Genomic DNA, 21,961 nt, shown 5'->3' on the forward strand with positions numbered 1-21,961 from the left:
TCAATTATTCTTACCAATTTGGTGGGAAAAAAAACCAAAAAAACGTTAATAATTTATTCTTATTTTAATATTATTCAAGCTTGCCATGTATGACTTTGTTATGCTTCAATTCTTCTCAATTCTACCTAAGTCCACTCACATTCTTCATTGAAACATTTTCTTCTTTTATGGTCAACTTTTAGGCAATAAAATTAAATAAGTTGTGAGAAATATTTATTGAGTAATTCAAATCCAAAGTTAGCACAAAATAAAAGATATATTAATTAGTCAAACATCCAATCACATTTTAAGGAGTAGAATGGAAATATGTTATTTTCATTCTTTAAATCTTGTGTATTCAAACATTCTAGAAAGCATGTTAACTTGCTCCATAAGAATATTATTCTCAAAAGTTGAACTCTAATGTTTCAATATTTTCCAAATAAACATTGCATGTTGACACACAAAGCAAAAATAAAATAAAATAAAAATAGTTGACAGAAAAGATTGATCTCAGTTGCAATAAAGATTATCATAATAAATTTGATTAATTAATTAAGTCAGTAGCATTAAATTTGTCTAAAATTGAACTATTTTTTGCAAACAACATAATTAAACAATTTATAATAATAATAGAATTTTTGTTTTTGAAACTATATTATTTAATATGCAGTCTTTATAAGAGAGAGAAAAAACTATTTATAACTTACGAAATAAAAATAATTAAAGACATTTCAGATTAATTAATATAAGCAAGAATTAAAAAAATTAAAATAAGACAACCAAAAAAACAAAATAAAAAAAATGTTTTACATTTAAAAGGAGAAAGCACGTTTGTATTAGATAATTATGTTTAGTTTCAAAGTTTATTAAAGAGTCAAATCAATATCTAAAAAAAAAGTGCAATATTCTCTTTGACAACCCCATAAAAGCTTTTACACAAATTTTCTCCCTTTTTCTAGAAGAAAAAGTAAATTAAATTTGTCAATGGCACTTGACTTTAATTTAAATAAATTAGTAAATAAAAATCATAATTTATTATTCATCTATATATTCTTAAAGTTGTTTTTTAACTTAGACATTTTTTCCATCAAATTAAAACAATTTCATTGATGACAATTTGACAAAACATAAATTTATCATTTCTATCAAAAAATAATCATACAAGTGATCTTATTTTATTTACGACAAACTATAAAATCTCTTTTTTAACCCTATATATAATGAATTTTCGGCATAAATTTAGTTGATAGAGAGAAAGCGTTACAGTCATATTATTACTAACTAAATACTAAAAAATTGCATAACTTTTTTTTAAAATAAATATACCCGTAATTACTGATTACAGTTTATTAAAAAATGCAAAATTTTATGGATTTTACTTGTTGTTTGAAAAATATTATAATTCCTAGTAAATTTACCAAAAAAGATGTTAGAAAATGTAAAACCTTGAATACTATTAGAAACCATTATTAATAATGAATGTTTCATGTGCTTGGTTTGAACATTCCATTTGTGACCATGCTCTCAACAGTGATGATGATGTTAACAATGAAAAGTCCAAGGTGCCAAAAACACGCAAACTTTCTCTCTCTCTGTCTCTGTCTCTGTCTCCATTGTCGATTCTTTCACTCAAAATTAGAAAACACACACAAAAAAAGAATCAAAACTCTTTCTTGTAGAACATCAAGAGCCAACACAACAAGAAAGCTTTATAAAAACAATCAAAAGCTTCAACTTGAAGATTTTTTTTTTTTGAAGTCTGAGTGATCAATCACAATTCACAACCATATTTGTGACTGTATCAATCAAAGATAAGGACGAAACTAGGGAAATGTGACAGTATCACTTATATTTGTCTATAATTTTGTGCAAGATCAAAGATAAGGACAAAAAGTCAGAAAATTTTGTGACTGTTTTAGTCTTTGTTTGTCTGCAATATAAAGAACCAGTACGAAATCAAGAACATAACCGATTCAAAGGATTCGATAACAAGCATGGTTTTCAAATGTCACAAGAACAAGTGCAAGATTGCATCTTTTGATGTTGTGATCTTCACAGTGGCCACCCTCTTGTGTTTCTCGCACTCAGCACTATCTGATCCAAGAATCTCTGAAGTGGGGTTGCACTGTGGCACTCACAGGGCATCACCAAGTGGAAGCTACGTTCCCATTTTCACCAAAGAAATGGAAAAGCTTCAAGAGCTTGTGAGCAAAAACAACTGGGGCACTCACTCTGAGGAGCTCTCATCAACCACTCCAATCTATGGTTTGGCACAGTGCTTCCAAGACCTTTCAAATCTTGATTGTCTTCAGTGTTTTGCAGCTAGCCGCACCAAGCTACCTCGTTGTCTCCCTTCAGTTTCTGGTCACATTTACCTTGATGGTTGCTTCCTTCGCTATGATAACTACAGTTTCTACACTGAGGAGAGTGACCCTTTGAGGGATACTGTGAACTGCACCACACAGTATGGTGCTGTGGCTGGTGAGGCTGAGAGGTTGGTGTTTGGGAAGAGTGTTGGTAAAGTGGTTGAGAATGTGGTGAGGGTGGCAGTGAATGAGGGAAGAGGGTTTGCAGTGGGAGAAGGTGAGGGAGTTTATGCCTTGGCACAGTGCTGGAAAAGTGTGGGAGAAAAAGGGTGTGGTGATTGCTTGAAGAAAGCTGAAAATGAGGTTAAAGGGTGCTTGCCTAAGAAGGAAGGGAGGGCCTTGAATTCTGGCTGTTATTTGAGATTTTCCACTGTTAAGTTCTTCAATCAAGGTGGTGAACATGGAGATGGAGATGGTAAGAGTGTTGTACTTGTTTGATGTTTTCATGTTCTTCTGTTGTAGTTTGTACTGATTCTGATAGGTTAAACTTCTCAACATTTCAACTTTAACTTTCTTAGACACTGCAATAACAATTCCTAGATTCATAGATGACAGATTCATGTTAGTCATTTATTTTATTGCCATTGTCCATGTTTCCATGTTTCCATGTTTCAGATTCTTCTAGAAAACGAGCCATCATTACAGCAGTCTCAGTCTTGGCTGCAATTGTTGTAGTTCTCTCTATCTTGGTCTCTTGTGTGGCCTTCACCAAAAAGAGAAAAAGTAAAGTCCTGCACAACACTATTATCTTAACAGTTACATATAAAAATGATTGTTTCTTAGTTTTTCTGATGCTGAATTTCATTTTCTCCTGAACCATTCAGAAAACAATTTCATTGAGATTCCCTCTTATCTGAGGAATTCTAGCTTGAATTACAAGTATGAAACTCTTGAGAAGGCCACAGATTATTTCAGCACCCCAAGAAAAATAGGCCAAGGAGGAGCTGGTTCTGTGTTCAAAGGGACTCTCCCAAATGGAAAAGATGTTGCTGTCAAGAGATTGGTCTTCAACAATAGGCAATGGGTGGATGATTTCTTCAATGAAGTGAATTTAATCAGTGGAATAAATCACAAGAACCTTGTCAAGCTTTTGGGTTGCAGCATTGAAGGCCCTGAAAGCCTCATTGTGTATGAGTACCTACCTAACAAGAGCTTAGACCATTTCATTTTTGGTACCCTTTTCTCTCTATTAATGAAAATATTGTGCTATGTCTTCAATTAGTTTCTTACTTGAGTTAAATATGTGGTTATTCTTCACCTCTTGTTGTTGTTCATTCATACAATACATAATACAATTTATAGACCCACATTGTACTCTCAACGGCTATAAACGGCTAACTTATTAACTATTTAGACTCCAACAGCTAGTGCATTAACTACCCACAACAGCTAGTCTCTTACAACGGCTAGTTACCCATAATGGCTAATACATTTAAGTTTATTAAAAACCCAACAGTTATTCATGGACAAAGTTCACCCTTTTTGCCCCTCAAAATTAAAATCTCCTTTTTGATCCCTTTTTTATGAAAATGTATCGTATACATGGTTCTTGTTTTTCATAAGAACTAGTCCTTGTTTTGATTTCATAAGATGAACCACTTTGATGATGCAAATGGTGAAGGTGATGCACTAATTTGGTTTGCAGAAAAGGACAAAACAAGGATTCTGAAATGGAAGCAGAGGTTTGAAATAATTCTTGGGATTGCAGAAGGGCTTGCATATCTTCATGGAGGCTCTGAAATAAGAATCATCCATAGAGACATAAAAAGTAGCAATGTTCTTCTTGATGAGAATCTGAACCCTAAGATTGCAGATTTTGGCCTTGCAAGGTGTCTTGGTGCTGATAAAACACATCTAAGCACAGGAATTGCTGGAACACTGTGAGTCTTTTACTTCAACACATCATGAACATACCTTCATTTTCAAATGTGCATATCACTTCATGAACTGATAATTAAAATTTGTGAGAGAGAAAGATGATTTGAATGTGTGTCTTATTATGTATTGGAGATAGGTATATATACATAACAATATGATCTAAATCAGAATTATGCATACCATAGTTACAGAATATTTAATAACCTAATTACAGGGATTTGATTAACTTAATTAGAGGAGATTAATTGCTAATAGACTTAATTTCAGAAGAATAATTTGGATTCTATAAGTTTTTATGCATTTTATTAACAAGTTTCACAGTATTAAGTGACACCAGTTTCTTTTCCATTTCTTGGAGCAGAGGTTACATGGCTCCTGAGTATCTCATTCAAGGACAACTCACAGATAAAGCAGATGTATATAGTTTTGGAGTGCTTGTTCTTGAGACTGCAAGTGGCAGAAAGAACAATGTCTTCCGTGAGGATTCTGGTTCCCTTTTGCAAACAGTAAGATTAATTAATGCCTAATCTGCATAAAGCTTAATTGAAAAACCATTGTTGAATGAACTAGTGTTTATAAACTATAGTTATTTTTCTTATAAATATTCTTCTGAAGGAGTTAATCTGAAGACAGACAACTAATGTGTCATAAACCCTAAATCCTAAATCCGAAACCCTAAACCCTGAACACATATAAGTGCTTATGTTGCATGATAAGTCCAAATAGACTATGAAAATGTTGTTGTTCCAATTGCATCTAAATACTTCATTCTCTGTGATGAACTGATGTAGAAAAGTGTTCTTGTGCATCAGGTTTGGAAACTTTACCAATCAAACAGATTGGCTGAAGCTGTTGATCCATGTTTGGGAGATGATTTTCCTGAAAGAGAAGCATCAAGGGTGTTTCAAATTGGATTACTCTGCACACAAGCTTCTGCTTCTCTTAGGCCATCCATGGCTCAAGTTGCTTGCATGTTAAGCAATTCAAATCTGGATGTGCCTATACCAAAACAACCTCCATTTTTGAACTCTAGATTGTTAAGTCAAACAGCTCCTTTAGGTTTTAGCATAGATAACTCCTCATCAAACACATTTCAAAAGATTGGTGTGTCCTATAGTCCCTCTCAGTCCTCTAGTTCATGCAGTTTGATTAGGCCATCCAAAAGTGAAGAAACAATTTTGGAAGCTTGATTCCCAAAATTTCATTTTTTTTTTTGAGGTTCCCTCAACCAACTCACCAAAGGGAAGGATAGTTATATCAAGTTTTATCTTCAAAATAGATTCAAATTGCCTCATAGTAACCAAGAAGAGCAAGAAGAGCAAGAAGAGATTTTCCAATGCTGAGAGAGACTAGATGAGATTTTTCATCATACTAAACAAGTAAATTCCAATGACCTGGTTGGACATTGAGTATATAGTTTAACAAATTTTCTTTTGTATATAATATATTTTGGCATGTAAACACTTGTGTAAGAATTCAAAACATAAAGTTAATGCTTAACTAGAATTGATTAATTGGTTTATAAGAAGATTTATATAATACCAATTAAATATATTTCTAATCCATATAAAAGATCATAAGTATCTTTAAATGAAAACATGTTTGTTTATTGTGTAAGAATTCAAAACATAAAGTTAATGCTTAACTAGAATTGATTAATAGGTCTATAAGAAGATTCATCAGATAGATATAATACCAATTAAATATACTTCTAATCCATATAAAAGATCATAAGTATTTTTAAATGAAAACATGTTTCTTTATTAGTATTGTTTCTTATAAGATACTTACATTCACGTTCAACCGAAAGATTTTATAAATCTTCTTCAATTTAGGTTTAGACTCATTTATTTTTCAACATTGATAATCTTGTCTTTGATATTACTCGTAATTATAATTTAGTCGAATTTAGTCGAGTGTGTCCTGACCAAAATTTGGTCGAGTCGATCTTCATCTAAAGTTAGTCGTATTTGACTGAGTCAGTCACGACTGAAATTCGGCTGAATCAGTCTCGATCGAGATTCGACATTTAGCTGTGTCAGTTCAGTCGAAATTCGGTCAAGTCGGTTCAATCTGAAATTTTGCAAAATTTTATTGTGTTAGTTTTAACGACAAGTTTTTGACAAATCAATTCAAATTTCTTTTATTAAAAAGTAAATTTTGAATTTTAAACTTGATCCAAATATTTGAATCTAAATTTTATAAAATTCAAACTAATTTTGCACGAATTATCTGATCTAATTATTTTAATTTAAAATTATCTGGATTGGATCAATCCAATCCATAATCACCACTTAAAAACAAGAAAGAGGATGTTGTGGTTATTTATATCATTAGAATTGAATAAAATTTGTGCATTCAAAATTCAACATGTTCATTCTTCCAAACCCCACTTATCGTGTTCAATTTCAAGTGGGTCATGTACCACTAATTTTTTGTAGTGTTGATGTGAAACGTGATTTGGCTGCGGTAGCTGACTTATAAAATTGAAAGTGATGTAACAACTTTCAATATTTGAATGAGTACTAATTGCATTTCTGAGGAAACAGTTTGAGCTTCCTTGTTATTTACTATATATGATAGCACTTGTAATAGAGATTATAGAAGGGTTTTTTGTGTTAATCAATGAGAATTGGAAGTTTATGTTAAATATTCTCGTAATAAAGTTCAGCATAGATTAGAAAATAAAGACTTTAATTCTATAAGAAGAACATCTAAAACACTAAAATTGTAAACATGGAAGAGAACAAAATTATATCGGAGGCTTTAAATATCATGACTATTTCTTTTAGGCCAAATAAACTATTATATTTAAAGAAATTTTCATTTTTTTTCTACTTTCTTTTATCCAACAAAATACAATAATAAAAAAATATTAGAAGAAATATAAAAAACACTTCTCACCCACCCTTTTTCTCATCTAAATTCTCTACTGAACTTTTTTTATGTCTTATATTAAATATTGAAAATACATTATGTTAGTATTTTAGAAATATTTTTAATATATTTTAAAAATTTTAAATCAGTCTGTCAAAATATTTTGATGACACAACATAAAAACAACACATAAAAATCCAACCGAAAATTCAAATTCTCATTTTTCTTATTTCATAAGTTGTCCTTGTTGAAAATAAATAAAGGAAGAGATCCAAAAATAACTTTGTTTGGTGTAGTCAATTTTAGGTGTGATTTCATTTTCATGTGCAACTTTTGCCCACACTTTTGACTACTACTTTGTCAGTTAACATAAAACTGTTAAGAACATTTTTAAGACTTGCTTACATAAATTGGTTAAAATTAAACATGTTATGTAACAATTGTTTCTGAAGGAACAAATTTGAGGGAGTGGCTTTCACAAATGTTACTTAAATTACTAAAGAAGTTTTTTCACTAACAAAATTTGATGACTTTAATTTAGGTCTCACTTTAACAATTTTAATATTTTTTTATGAAATTATAAAATATAAAATTAAATTTTTTAAAAATAATAACTTAATTTATAACATTATAAGCCAAAACCATCAGCCTATTTTAATTGATTAAAAAAACAAACATGCATTACGCACTAATTATTTATCTCTAAATCATTGCATAACATTTTATACATTGGACAATTCTTATCTCCTTTTTATTTTACTTAGATCTCTTAAATTTAATTTTATAAAATGCAAATCATATTCGTATTAAAAACACTTTAAGAGCATTACTAGTAGGAAGTAACAACGATAGACAAAAAAACCTTTTATGCTATTTATTTATTCAGTTGTTTTTTCCCCTTTTTGTTTCCATTAAGAAGTTATAGTAATAGAAACAAAAAATTACATGTGTCTTGAAAATTTTATTCCTTAACTTTTTATTTTGCTGTTTCTCTATCCTTCCCATTTTTCTAATTTTTGTAGGATAATATGTAATACTCAATTCATATTAACTTAAATGTAATTAAGATTAGTTAATTTTTACGTTAATACTAAAAAATAAAAAATAACTCGAATTAAATTCCCATCGAGTGTCTGTAATAAAGTACATAAAGTACGTGAGAAGGGAGAACTAAAATTGAAACAAAATGGTATAAAAATTGGAATTAATTACCCTTAAATGTCAGTTACTCACATAATAAATGTATGAAATCTATAATTGAAATACCGTTTAAACAATTACACATTTGAGATGTTTTAACAATTTCTTAAGAATATTTGTTAAAAAAGTTGGAAGAAATATTATTTAGTTAACCATAAACTTTAATTATTATCTATAAATAACACTTGCTATAGAGAATTCACTACATGATATGCATAAGGGTAAAAAAATCATGAAATATTTTTAATAGAAAAAATATATATTCATCAATATATCATTCCTTTACAACTTTTATTTATTCTACCCAAATACATTGAAAGGCAATACTAAACTTTTAGAAAAACAACACTTTCTTCCTTTTATAAAATGACAAAATTTCAAACAAACTAAAACTTCAAATATCAAAAGAGTGACTGAGAAAACTAAAACTTCAAATATCAAAGAGTGACAGAGGAAACTAAAACTTCAAATATCAAAAGAGTGACATAGGAAGCATAGGAGCTGAGTCTGACAAAACTTGACATGTTGATATCTTACAAAGATATGACTTTTGAAACTCACTAGCTATGCGAGATTTGAGTAGAATGCATGAAACAAGGAATGAAAATTTGCATGTGAAACTCATCAAGCAACAAGAAGGGAATGACCTTTTAGCATAGACAGTTCGTCTATTTCCTCATTCATCTATTCTTCCTGTCTCTCATTTTCTTCTTCAATGGTTTTGTTGAAGCTCCAGAAGGGGCAAAACAACTTCCTAAAACTCAAACGATTAAATTAACATCATCACAAGAAGACTTGGAAATGGAGCAATATAGGATGCTAATTTTAAATTTACAGCCTACCTGGTTAAGTTGTTTTCACCAAGATACTTCCAATTCTGTTTCTGACAACAGAGAATGCTTCCCAAAATTGAAAATGTGGCAAAGTCCACCAGCTACCAAGAATTCCAACCAAAGTGAACTTTTGATCTCTTACTTCAACAGCAGCCAAGCAAAGAAGCTTATAGTCCTGTACTTCAACTTTGCTGGCGTATAGTGACTGTGGATCAAATATGAAATGCAAACCAAGAGTAAGATCTTAAGGATCTGTTTGATTCACTTCTTATTTTTGTTTTTAAAAGATTGCTTTCTGAAACAATTCCACACTACTCAGTAGGCAATTTCTAATCCAAAATCTATTAGGTTTTGAAAACTGTTTCCAAAATAAGTGTTAAAAAGGAAAAAAAAAACAACTCAGAGAGGATTTCTCATCCCCTTATATATTTTTTTTTTCAAGTGCTTTGCTCAAGTGCTTGATGGGCAAATTTTTGGAAAATAAAAATGTATTGAGCAGGCAAACACTATCAAATGTGTTCAAGGGACAAACAAATCTTATAAATCAGGAAAGTATTTTTAAAGACAACAAACAAGCAATACCAAAATGCCCTGTATTTTGACTTCGATAAATACTATATGATATTTGTAGTATAGTTAAACATGCATGCTAGTTTGCTGGAACAAACAAAATTTTAGGGACTTCAATTTCCTTTCTGAAGGCCACATATACGAAGGAAAAAGGAACTGGTTTCAAAAAAATATATGATTGAATGCCACAGGAACAGTAACAGCAAACGAAATTTCACTATTCCATCAGTTTATCATAAAATGATATTAGAATTAATTGGAAAAAACAAAATAGCTTACTAAACTTCCATAATAGAAAGTAGAAACAAACAAATATGAGATGGCCATGCACCTTTAGTTTAAGAAATCCAGCATCTTGGCGCATAAATTTTTGACACAACTGCAATATAAGAAATTATAATTAAAACACTGGTCAGGCAAAATAAAATAATATAAACACTATCAATGTTCAAAAAATATTTCGTTATTCAAAATAGAATAGACCTAGGGATAGCAATTAAGGCCACAAAAATTCTTAGAAAAATAATGAAAACTTGAGTTACCTAATGAATTATGTTTAAGATGGTTGGAAGTTGAAGGAAAAAACAACTACAGGATAATTCGGGTACATTCTTTATTTACACCATCAAATTACTAATGCAGTCAGTATCTGACCTGATCAACAAATACATAGACGGAGAAAGGGTTGGGTTTTGTGCTGAGGAGGAATAAAGTAAGTTTAATGCAAAATATTGTAATTGAGTCATCCAAGTTTGTCAACACCGTGATAAAGAAAAAAATAGGAAGCCAAAATTTTCTAGCCAATCTCCAAAAGTATTGCCCATTTTCTTCCTCCTCTGCGAGGTCCTGTAATTCATGATCATCCACCAATGCATCCCCAGCTACATGTAGCAGATAAAAATAGTCTTTTGTTAATGAAAGGAAAAAACAGCAGTGAGGACAGTTTCTAAGAAAACAAACAGAAAAGCAAAAGTACATAATACCAATCAGCTATGCAGCTCACCATCCATGGCATGAGCTATAACTGGTGCAGATATGATTGAAACACCTAAAAGGGTTCCACTGCAAATGTAACTGCCTGGAATATACACGAAAAACAGCATCATGGGGCATAAAAATTGATAATACTCGCATATGATCAGAAGGGTATGCCAACATTCAAGTCTAAGATATTTCTTTTGGGTAATCATCACTTAAAATCAAATCTGCATCACCACCATGCTACAGTGCCAGACGCACGAAACTTGTCAAATTAAAGCTATCATTTTCTTTCATGTCAGCCTAAAGCAACCACCTTTCCACAGCTAAAATGAAATTGTACAAAAACAAGCTTGTATGAAAATTAAAATCCTAAGAATAAGCAAGCAAAGTAAACTTCATCTCTAGGCTCTGGCTAATGGATACACAGTACTAGTTTTGCATTGTACAATTTCTATTTTGTTCGCCCAAGAAACTTCCAAAATCCCAGTAGAAAGTAAACCTATGAATCCAAAACTTTTCCATAACCAATCCTACATTTTCACTGGGATTTTCTTAGAGTTTGTAGCTGCAGCTACTATTGCACTGAAGAAAAGTAAAATAAAAATTAGAATAAATAGTATATTTAATGATAGTATAAAGCGTTTTTTTATATCATCAACTACGCGATCACAGTGTAGGGTAGTTTTGTCGATATTTACAATAACAACCTATAAGTGATCCATAACAAGAATTTTAACTGACTGATAGCTCTGAAATCAATGTGTGTAATTATATTCACGTGTAATGATAAATGTACGAAAACAAAATTCTATAGAGCGTAATACTCTCTCTAATTGAAATAGAAGCAAAAATAATTAATTTAACACTGGAAGTCATTTAACATCATTTCTTCTTGTAACCATGGTATAGACTATTCATCCCCGAAAACAATGATTAACACTACGGAGACCTTGAATGCATACAATGTGAGTGTCCCCTCTCAACATGGTTTATTACATACCAAAGGACATCAGCAAGATACGATTTAAATCCAGGATCACTTAATTCTTACAATAATCAAGTGATATTTACAACTCAATGTGAATGGTTAATTACTTAATTTTTACAATAATTATCTCAAAAGCGATAGCAAAGATGGATCATGACAAATGAACATTTGTAAATTTTTGCATGCTTGAAAATTAACCTAAAATTAAGGTAATAAAATGTTGGCAGTTAATTAACATTGAAAATTGACCCATGGAAGAGAGCAAGAGAACGCGTTGATTTACCAGAAACGCGGAAATTACGTAGGTAATTAGCAGCAACATTGAGAGGGGAAATAGCAACGAAGGCGCGTGGAGAGAGCGAGAGTGGGAGGTTCTTCGCTTTCAGTAGAGTTCTCACCGAAGCGAATTTCAACTTACTGTAATCTGAATCAAAGATTAAAAGAGAGAAGAAAAATTATAACAAAAGAAAGAGTAATGGTTGAATTGAAATCGAAGGAGAAGATGAAGAAAGATACTGATTGTAGTAGTGAGAGCGATGTGGTTGATACGAGAAATTGAAGAAGAAGAAGACGGAACGCAGAATCTGAATAGAGTGACCAAATTTGAAAGCTGTGTGTGGCTCTTCATGTTCTTTTTCTTTCGTTCTTTCTTCTATCAGTAGACCATAGTCATGGAGGAAGAACATTATCACCCAAATATAAAACTCTTCAAAATTTAAAGGTATTTTTAATAGAAATTTTGATATTACTTAACTTTATTAATCGTCTTTTATAAGTGGTTTATCAAATGCCATGCCAATTTTGGGATGATAAATTAAAAGAATCAATACAGATAAAAAAGAAATTGAATAGGATAATTAAATGACATTTTAAGGATGATATTATTATAAGATAGGGTTAAATACGATTTTAGTCCTTAATTTTCAGTGAATTTTGGAATTAGTCTATTTCGATCAAAATGTTTGACCAATCTAATCCTTCATATTTCAACATATTGTTACTTTAATGTGAAATCAAATATTATTATGAAACGTGATTGCTTGAAATATCAAATAAACTTAACAAAATTTGATTAAAATGATTAAATCTACATATTTTGAAAGATGAAAAACTAAATTGGTCTAAAGTTTTGAAATAAACTAATTCCAAAATTTCTGAAAGTTAAGGAACCAAAATCATGTTTAACCTATAAAATAAAATGATCAGAATTTATTTACATTTAAATCCTTTTCTTTTTCATTATAATTGAATATTTCTTTTTCATTATAATTGAATACGAAAAATTCCTAGCTTAAAGTTTAACACTTAAATTTCTCTACATTAAGGTTAACAAAAAATGTATATGCTTATTTTAGGGAAATTTAGTCTAATATTTTTTTAAAAGTATTACAATGATAAATAATAAATATTACAAGAGAAAAGATAAATAAATTTCAAAGAATTAAATTAAAGATAATTGGTATTGAACTGTTGTGATTGTATTCTCATTTAACAGTTCAATATGAAAAGCGTGTTAAAACTACTTTTAAAATAAGATCACTTTTCATATTATAATAAACAATGTATACGCACCTAAAGAGACCTTTAACATGTTTGCAATATCGAGCAAATAAGGAATCTAATTACAAAGAAATAGAGAGAAAAACTGGTGCTTAATTGGAACTTGTATAGAGAAACTTCTACATTACTGTTAAATACTGATGCAACTTGGAGTAAGAAAAATATAACATGACATCAGAATAGATATATAATATAAGTTGCAACTTGATCTGCATAATTGATAATTTGCCATTGCAAATTATTTCATCGAACTATATTAATCATATTCAACTTCACTACATTTGGGAAGCAGTAGCTCTTGGAACTGCAATTTTTGACCTACTAGAATCCACATAAACTCACTGAATTCACAAACTCAGAACAATTGCAACTCAATTTACAGATTCCTTGCTTCCCAGGCTCATCTAGCACAGAAACAGTATTCAAAAGAATCATAGTTTCAGAAACTAATAGAGTCTGCATTTTCCAGTTCCTGCACAGACTGAACACTCATCTGCATCTCCAGCCACATGCTTTATGCAGTGCTTGATTCTATCGTTCACAACATCCTGTAGCACAAGATCGTTAAAGTTCAAATTCAAAATGACATATACAATGCAACCCTGAGAAAAAAAGAAGAGAATGCTCATAGAAGCATGTGAAAAGCTCTATTGGTGAGAGAAAAACTACATGAACCATCGCTATGGCCACAACATGGTTTGGAATTTCATCAAATACATAAGTTTAAAAAACCACATCAAATTAGATGCCTTACACACAGAATTTACAGAGTCTAGGTTCCTACAGATGAATGTAAACTTTATAAAGGTGAAACAAAGATGCATCAAAATGTTTAACAGTTCAATTAGGGAAACTTATTATACATAAGATAGTTGTATCATACCACAAGTAGTTCATGTAATCCGAGGGGTGCAGTTACAATGTACGACACATCTGGGTGTTCCTTTGCTGCCTCAGCGCTTAAGGAAGGAATATCCTGTGTAATGTAGGGTTGAAATTTTTTGCCTATTTTCTATCCTCATGAAGTCAAAGGATCATTTTGACAATTTATAGAAAGGTTTAATTAGTCGGATGGTACCCACTTTCGTTCAGATGTGTTAGTTTGGTACTCACTTTTAAAAATGTGTCAATCTAGTCCCAACTTTTGAAAAGTTGTCTTAATCAGATCCCTTTCAGACAAAAATTACTAAATCCGTTAACTTAATTCATGATTTTTACCACTAAATTTTAATATAAATATTAATACTTAATTTTGTAAGTCATTTTAAATATCAATACCGTTAACGGTGTTAATAATTTTTTGCTGAAAAAGACCTAATTGAGTCATCTTTTCAAAAGTTAGGACTCAATTGACACACTTTTAAAAAAAGATACCAAACTGACATATCTGAAGGAAAGTGGGTACCATCCAACTAATTAAACCTTATAGAAAGGTACGAGTTTCGTTGAGACCTACCTGACTCCAATGCCTTCCAGGAGAGAGAAAAAAGGGACTAACAATAATGCGATTTGCACCTTGTTGAACGCAAGATTGAAAAGCATCTCTTATTGATGGCTCTGCTAATTCCTGCAAACGTATGATACTTTTATAAAGCATAATTAATTTGTTCCATGCTTAATATTTTGTCAAGAAATGGAAAAAACGACATGTCTAAATGCACAAAGAATTTTTGACTTATTACTATTGCTATTTCTAACAGATAGATCTAGATTTCAGATCAGACATGAAGAAAGGTCACGAATCTCAACTATATTTCCTCATCAATGAAAATTATGTTTTATTGTGCATGCCAGAAAACGCTAAAAATCCTAAAATAATTCTAGAACAACGCATGCTAGAGAGTGCTTTTCAAGACGAAAGAAGCATTATACTAAAATTTAGGCAAGAGATGACAATTCATAAATAGCCTGTAAGCTATAGCAGATTCAAGTGTCTATCTACAATCACTCAGATTTGATGTTTTATCTTAAGTCTTTCTGTGCTTGAAATGATGAAAAACTCAACAGATTATAGAAAATTACCATGTGAGCAGGCTCCACTATCTCATAACCAGTTTTATACTTAAACATCTCCACAAACTCATCTGACATTCAAAACAACACAACATTTGGACATCAAATTAAAGCATTCCAGGTACATAACAAATTTCAGAAAACGTAGATTACGTAATAGATGGGTTTGGCTTACTAAGCATCAAATTGGACTCTTTTCGACGCGAACCATGATCCACAATTATCACTGCATCTCCGCCACCAACTTCACCAGAGTTTTCTCTGAAGCCGTCATTTTGAGTGCTCAGACACAAAAATCCACTCGAATTTCGAGGCTTGGAAGAACAGCAGAGAAAATTTGATGACTTGATGGGCAAATATCTAGGGTTTGTTCCAGTTTCATGTGAAGAAAAACTGTAGCAGCAACAAGAACAATGCTAATGAGAGAAAGGGGCAAAAGGAGAAATTTCAGATGTTGTATACAAAGAGAAAGATAAGGGATACCCAAAAACATAATTGAGAATTAAAGCAAAAAGTACCTACAGAAGGTAGAAGATTGAACTGAGAGAGACTTCATCATAAGAAGAAAGTCAACAACACTCCTACAACGAAGAGAGACAATAATCAAAATTTATAGTTTCCACCATTCTTTACTTCAGAAAATGAATTAACACATTACAAAATCACTTCGTTTATAATCTTAAACATACTGTTCCATTAAGAAGAAAAAAAAAATCTAAATTTCACCGAATGTTCAAATTAATTTATGCACAAGAGAGTTTTTGTTCAGATTAACTTCTCTAAAAGCTGATTCTTGTTGGAACTGTCTAACACTACAGGTCACGCACACACACAATATGCAGAGAAAAACAGGATAAAAATTTTCTTATTAACTGCAACAGCAATACACAAATTATATAAACTGTCAGGATGACAGTTATTACAATCACACACGAAATATTATAGTTATTGCAACTATAAAAGAAACAAACAACTCTTTGATTAATTTCAACACTCCCTCTTAATCAAAGAGTCCAAACACCTTACACCCAAGAACTCTCTCAATCTTTCAAACCTCGTCTGTTTGAAAGATTTTGTGAAAATATCAGCAACCTGTTCTTCAGTACCACAATGCACCAGTTCAATTCTACCTTTGCTGACTTGATCTCTCAAAAAATGAAATTTGGTCTCAATATGTTTACTTCTGCCATGGAAAACTGGATTCTTGGAAAGACATATTGCAGATTTGTTATCTACAAACAACTGCACAGGTCTTGCACACTTCACCTTAAGTTCATCCAGTAAATTTTCCAACCACAAGCACTGACTAGCAGCCTCTGCAGCTGCTATATATTCAGCCTCACAGGATGACAAAGCCACCACGTTTTGCTTCCTAGAGCACCAAGAGATTGGTGCATTTGCATATCTGAACAAATAACCATAGGTGCTCTTTCTCTCAACCTTATCTCCACACCAATCAGAGTCAGAAAAAGCTTCCAGATTAACTAAAGTGCTTTTATCCCCTTTAGGAAACAGTAGACCATATCCCATTGTACCCTTTAAATACCTTAGTATATGTTTAGCTACAGCCATATGTGGCACTCTCGGATTGTGCATGAATCTGCTAACAAGACCAACTCCATAATTGATATCCGGTCTACTGTTGCATAGGAATCGAAGAGATCCCACAATTTGCTTGAATAGAGTTACATCTACTGGTTTTGCACCTCGCTCCTCAGTCAGCTTCAAGCCTGCCATGACTGGTGTGCATGTAGGGTTACAATCCTCCATGCCAAACCTTTTTAGAATCTCACAAGTGTATCTCTTCTGGTGCAAAAATATCCCTTCACGACAGTGTACAAATTCAAGACCGAGAAAATAATTCAGAGTGCCTAGATCTGTCATTTCAAACTGTGATTTCATGTCTCTCTTGAAATTTTCAATGTCTGCCACCAAATTCCCAGTAACAACCAAATCATCTACATAGAGGCAAACCAGTAAAAGATTTTGTAGTTGCGTTACCTTCACATAGACTCCAAATTCCACTGTGCACTTGGTAAAACCTTCCTTGAATAGAAAAGAATCAATTAGTTTGTTCCAAGCTCTAGGGGCTTGCTTAAGACCGTATAATGCTTTCCTTAGCCTGTAAACTTGTGATTCATGACCCTTTATTTCAAATCCAGGTGGCTGCTTGATGTAGACTTCCTCCTCCAAAGGGCCATTAAGAAAGGCTGATTTCACGTCAAGTTGACATACTCTCCAGTTGTTAAGGCTAGCCATAGCAATCACCAAGCGTACAGTCTCCATTCTAGCTACTGGTGCGTACACATCAGTGTAGTCAATACCAGGCCTTTGAAGGAACCCCTTTGCAACAAGTCTAGCCTTGTGTTTGGCTATAGATCCATCTGGCATAAATTTAACTTTAAACACCCATTTAACATCAATAGGATGTTTGTTGAGAGGTAAGTTTGAAAGCTCCCAGGTTTTGTTTCTCTCGATAGCTTCAATTTCTTCAAGCATCGCACTCCTCCATTCTTTGATGTTAATAGCCTGCTTCCAATCCAATGGTTCAGCACCCGCCATAAAAGCAAAATGGGCCATTTCTCCATTATCTGCTATCTCAGAATCATTGTAGACTTCATAATCAGAAAGTCTGGATGAAGGAAATCGTGTTCGATGGGATCTTCTAGTGTCATCAGCTACAATATCACCACTAATAAAATCACCAGCAGTATTAGGTTCTAAAGTCACCACTTTGTCTTCCAGAACACAAGGAATGTGTAGGACTGCATCAGTTTCCCAACTCCAAGCTGCTGCCTCGTCCACAACTACGTCCCTGCTTATCACTACCTGTTGTTTCCTTGGGTCATATAACTTGTAGGCTCCTGTTGGGTGATAGCCAATCAAGATAAGAGACTCACTCTTGTCATCTAATTTCTTCCTCCTTTCATCCGGAATGTGCCTGTAACAGATTGACCCAAAGACCTTCAAGTGTTGGACAGATGGCTTGATTCCAGACCATGCTCCCTCTGGTGTCATAGTTTTCATTTTCTTCGTGGGACACCTGTTCAAGAGATAGGCAGCGGTGCTTACTGCCTCACCCCAGTAGCAGTGTGGGAGTTTTTTTGCTTTTAGCATGCATCTAGTCATGTCTAGTAGGGTCCTATTTCTTCTCTCTGCCAGACCATTATGTTGTGGTGTGTAGGGTGCAGTTATCTCATGTACTATTCCCTTTTCTGTACAAAAGTCACAAAAATCCTTGGAGTTGTATTCACCTCCACCGTCTGTCCTAAGGATCTTTAATTTCTTTTCTGCCTGTCTTTCAACCAGTGAACAAAATTTTACAAAAATTTGGAACACTTCACGTTTTTCTCTTATCACATATAACCAGATCTTCCTTGTGAATTCATCAACAAAGGTGACAAAATATCTGCTACCACTGAACGAAGGTGTATCCAAGGGCCCACATACATCAGAATAAACCACTTCAAGTGGTTGTCGTGATCGGTGTTGAGCAACAGTTTTAAAATTCTTCCTTGGTTGTTTACCTACTAAACATCCCTCACACGGTTTCGTGGGAGAACGTAATGATGGCATACCACACACCATCTGACTGTTGCTTAACTTGTTCAGACTTTTGAAATTAAGGTGGCCAAACCTATAATGCCACAACCAACTCTCCTCCTCAACATTAGTGGCAGCCAAACATTGAATTGCTGTAGCATTGAGGTGCACTTTAAACGTTCTATTTCGGGACAATGGTGCCTTGATCACCAGTCTCTGCTTAGAATCATAAATATCTATATGATTTTGCTGCATGTTCATCACATACCCCTTTTCCAGCAATTGTCCTAAACTAATAAGATTATTCTTCATGTTTGGGACATATAACACGTCACTCATATACGCTGTTTTCCCATCATTCCGAGTAATCACAACCTTGCCAATCCCTTCAGCAATTATAGTGCTGTTGTCTGCAAACCGAACACTATTTTTCACATGTGGATTAAGATCAATTAACCAGTCACGATTCCCAGTCATATGATTGGAGCATCCTGTATCAAGATACCAGGATGTGCAATCTTCATCATTGTCTGTGGTTGCCATTAGCAAGACTGGATCTGAATCAGACCCTTCTTCCTCTTGCACCAAATTTGCCTCTTCAGTCTTCTTCCCTTTCTTGTTATCATTATCTTGCCAACACTCAAAAGAGTAGTGACCCCATTTCTCACAATTGTAGCACTGGATTCTCCTCTTGTCTACAATCTTCTTGTTATCTCTTCCTCTTCCTCTATATTGAGTGCCTCCTCTCCTGTCACTGCTAATGTGAGAGGAACGGGAAGTAGAATCATGATTTCTGTCTCCACTTCTGCCTCCTCTCGATCTCCATCGACCTCTTCGAGTCCAACCACCACGACCTCTGGTATTTTGGCCAATTTTGGCCTGTAACGCCTGTTCGACTACTTTCTCATTATTCTTCCTGTCAACAACTCTGTGTTCGTGTGCTTCCAATGAGTTTTGTAATTCTTCAATCGACATTGCCTCTAGATCCTTGGATTCTTCGATGGCCACAATAATGTGATCAAACCTTGGGGTTAGAGTTCGGAGAACCTTCTCTATGAGTTGAATGTCCGTTACATTGTCATCGCAAACACGCATAGAATTCACAATGGTTTGGATCTTGTTGAAATATTCCGCAATTGAGTCTTGATCAGTCATAGAAAGGAGTTCAAACTGTCTTCGCAACGATTGCAAACGCACCTTCTTAGTTTTCCCTGCGTTGCCATATGCTTGTTTCAACACATCCCAAATCTGCTTTGCTGTGGTGGCCTTGGAGATTTTCTGGAAAATGTTCATGGAAACGCATTGATGTAAGAGAACTCTCGCTTTGCAGTCCAACTTCTTGTTCATTTTGTATGCGTATGTTTGATCGTCCGTTGCATTTTTAGGGAGTTCTTGAAAGCCCTCTTTTACAATCTCCTCAACTTCTTGAAAGCCAAAAATCGCTTCCATTTTCACACACCAATCTTCATATCCCTGCCCATCAAACACAGGCAAGTTCCCTGGTATGATACCTGCAGTGGTCATGGCTGCACACTCTAACAATTATGCGCCCTTCTCTTCTTTCACAACAAGGTTCGTAATAACCGTGCTCTGATACCACTATGTTGGAACTGTCTAACACTACAGGTCACGCACACACACAATATGCAGAGAAAAACAGGATAAAAATTTTCTTATTAACTGCAACAGCAATACACAAATTATATAAACTGTCAGGATGACAGTTATTACAATCACACACGAAATATTATAGTTATTGCAACTATAAAAGAAACAAACAACTCTTTGATTAATTTCAACAATTCTTACACTAAATAAGTTAATTTTAGTTTCCCAATAATTTTTTTTCTTATTTTCTTTCCCTATAAACTGCATTTTCCCTATAAATACTCCAATGTTGTATTAATTTGATCCTTCCACACTTTGAATCTTTCCCCTGTGTTCTTCTTCATCATCAAGTTACAGTGCGATGAAGACACAATTGCCATGATCTTTGGTTCACTTTTACAACAACTATTTAAATGTTATAGCATTCATAATTTTGAATGAGGCAAATAAATTAAACTCAAAAGCAATTAAAACGATCATGCTGCATACAATCGCGAATTTCATTCATTGAAATCGAAAACCTAAACATAGAACAGAGAAAAAGAGAACGGACCTGTTGCGAAAGCGGTGGTTCTACCGATAAAAGGTCCCAATACACAATAGACTATATTATGATATTATCCACATTATTTAAAAAAATTGTTATTTTATATTTATTGAAATAAAATAATAAAAAAATTGAAGATGGAAACATGTGAAAACTTTAAACTTCGTATTTAAAAAAAAAAAAAACAAATTACAGACATTTCCTCTGTTTTTCTTTAAGAGTTGAAGAAACTTTATTTTAATTATAAAAAAACTTTATAATAAGCTTAATATTTCTTATTTTTAGTGAGATAATTAGTTGAGTGTATCATTGTTCTTCTTTTTTCTCCCAAATGGTTTTCTAAGCTCTTAGAAAAGTATAACTCACAAGTTTGGAATGTAACAAAGTATAAGTAAATATAAGATAAATGATAAAATAGAAGAGTATAACTAAGTTCACCCCCTCTTTTTGAGATAGTGTTTGTGAGAGTAACCAGGCCCATTAATAAGGCCCAACATTTTCATATACTTAAAGGTTCGTATGGAATAATATGTTAGCAAGCATACAAAAATTACTTATCAACTTATAAAAATATTACATAAAACATGAATAATATATTGAAAATACTATGCAAAGGCAAAAACACCGGAAGATAAAATATATTTAAAACACGGGTTAAATATATTTTTGGTTCCTTAATTTTCAATAAATTTTGAAATTAGTTTTGAAATTATGGACCAATTTAGTCTTTCATCTTCTAAAATATGTGAATTTTATCCTTTTAATCAAATTTTGTTTGGTTTATTTGATGTTTAGTACGCATTTTAGAATTGTATTTGAATTGTTTATATTGTTTGACACATTTTTACTTTAATGCTAAATCAAATAATATTGTGAAACGCGTTTAAAATGTCAAATAAACTTAACAAAATTTGATTAAAATGATTAAATTCAAGTATTTCAAAATATGAGAGACTAATTTGGTCACAAATTTTAAAATAAACTAATTCTAAAATTTGTTAAAAGACCAACAACA

General features: G+C 32.7%; 3 protein-coding genes across 4 annotated transcripts; 1 reads left to right on the top strand and 2 right to left on the bottom strand.

The window, feature by feature from the left end:
* Positions 1-1,651: 1,651 nt before the first annotated feature.
* On the top strand, positions 1,652-5,664 carry LOC114181381 (cysteine-rich receptor-like protein kinase 42). The gene is made up of 6 exons (XM_028067821.1): positions 1,652-2,763; positions 2,964-3,071; positions 3,173-3,520; positions 3,994-4,228; positions 4,588-4,732; positions 5,039-5,664. Exons 1-6 carry the CDS (start codon positions 1,977-1,979, stop codon positions 5,414-5,416), a joined length of 2,001 nt encoding a protein of 666 aa, XP_027923622.1. The 5' UTR covers positions 1,652-1,976; the 3' UTR covers positions 5,417-5,664.
* A 3,097-nt stretch (positions 5,665-8,761) lies between these two features.
* LOC114181201 lies at positions 8,762-12,373 on the bottom strand. 2 transcript variants are annotated; one of them, XM_028067579.1, is made up of 7 exons: positions 12,192-12,373; positions 11,959-12,099; positions 10,710-10,784; positions 10,361-10,587; positions 10,038-10,085; positions 9,146-9,341; positions 8,762-9,053 (listed from the first exon to the last, which is right to left on the bottom strand). In XM_028067579.1, the coding sequence occupies exons 1-6, from the start codon at positions 12,301-12,303 to the stop codon at positions 9,150-9,152; spliced, it is 795 nt and encodes a 264-aa protein (XP_027923380.1). In that variant the 5' UTR covers positions 12,304-12,373; the 3' UTR covers positions 8,762-9,053; positions 9,146-9,149. The 2 variants fall into 2 exon arrangements, with proteins under 2 accessions (XP_027923380.1, XP_027923379.1); XM_028067578.1 differs by having other exon boundaries at positions 8,762-9,057; positions 12,192-12,371.
* A 1,015-nt stretch (positions 12,374-13,388) lies between these two features.
* LOC114182686 (sirohydrochlorin ferrochelatase, chloroplastic) lies at positions 13,389-21,010 on the bottom strand. The gene is made up of 7 exons (XM_028069602.1): positions 20,953-21,010; positions 15,767-15,829; positions 15,424-15,641; positions 15,258-15,319; positions 14,692-14,802; positions 14,119-14,211; positions 13,389-13,783 (listed from the first exon to the last, which is right to left on the bottom strand). The coding sequence occupies exons 2-7, from the start codon at positions 15,805-15,807 to the stop codon at positions 13,682-13,684; spliced, it is 627 nt and encodes a 208-aa protein (XP_027925403.1). The 5' UTR covers positions 15,808-15,829; positions 20,953-21,010; the 3' UTR covers positions 13,389-13,681.
* Positions 21,011-21,961: the final 951 nt, after the last annotated feature.

Source organism: Vigna unguiculata, chromosome 4 (assembly GCF_004118075.2).
Source record: "Vigna unguiculata cultivar IT97K-499-35 chromosome 4, ASM411807v1, whole genome shotgun sequence".
Classification (NCBI taxonomy): domain Eukaryota; kingdom Viridiplantae; phylum Streptophyta; class Magnoliopsida; order Fabales; family Fabaceae; genus Vigna; species Vigna unguiculata.

Coding starts and splice junctions, on each gene's coding strand:
- LOC114182686 (XM_028069602.1), bottom strand. CDS start 15,807: ATGATGAAGTCTCTCTCAGTTCAATCTTCTACCTTCTGTAG. Junction 15,642..15,766: donor CAATCTTCTACCTTCTGTAG/GTACTTTTTGCT, acceptor TTGCTGCTACAG/TTTTTCTTCACATGAAACTG. Junction 14,212..14,691: donor CTGGAAGGCATTGGAGTCAG/GTAGGTCTCAAC, acceptor TACATTACACAG/GATATTCCTTCCTTAAGCGC.
- LOC114181201 (XM_028067579.1), bottom strand. CDS start 12,303: ATGAAGAGCCACACACAGCTTTCAAATTTGGTCACTCTATTCAGATTC. Junction 10,785..11,958: donor ACGTAATTTCCGCGTTTCTG/GTAAATCAACGC, acceptor TGTATATTCCAG/GCAGTTACATTTGCAGTGGA. Junction 10,086..10,360: donor TCTATGTATTTGTTGATCAG/GTCAGATACTGA, acceptor CTTATATTGCAG/TTGTGTCAAAAATTTATGCG.
- LOC114181381 (XM_028067821.1), top strand. CDS start 1,977: ATGGTTTTCAAATGTCACAAGAACAAGTGCAAGATTGCATCTTTTGAT. Junction 3,072..3,172: donor CTTCACCAAAAAGAGAAAAA/GTAAAGTCCTGC, acceptor TGAACCATTCAG/AAAACAATTTCATTGAGATT. Junction 3,521..3,993: donor CTTAGACCATTTCATTTTTG/GTACCCTTTTCT, acceptor TTTGGTTTGCAG/AAAAGGACAAAACAAGGATT.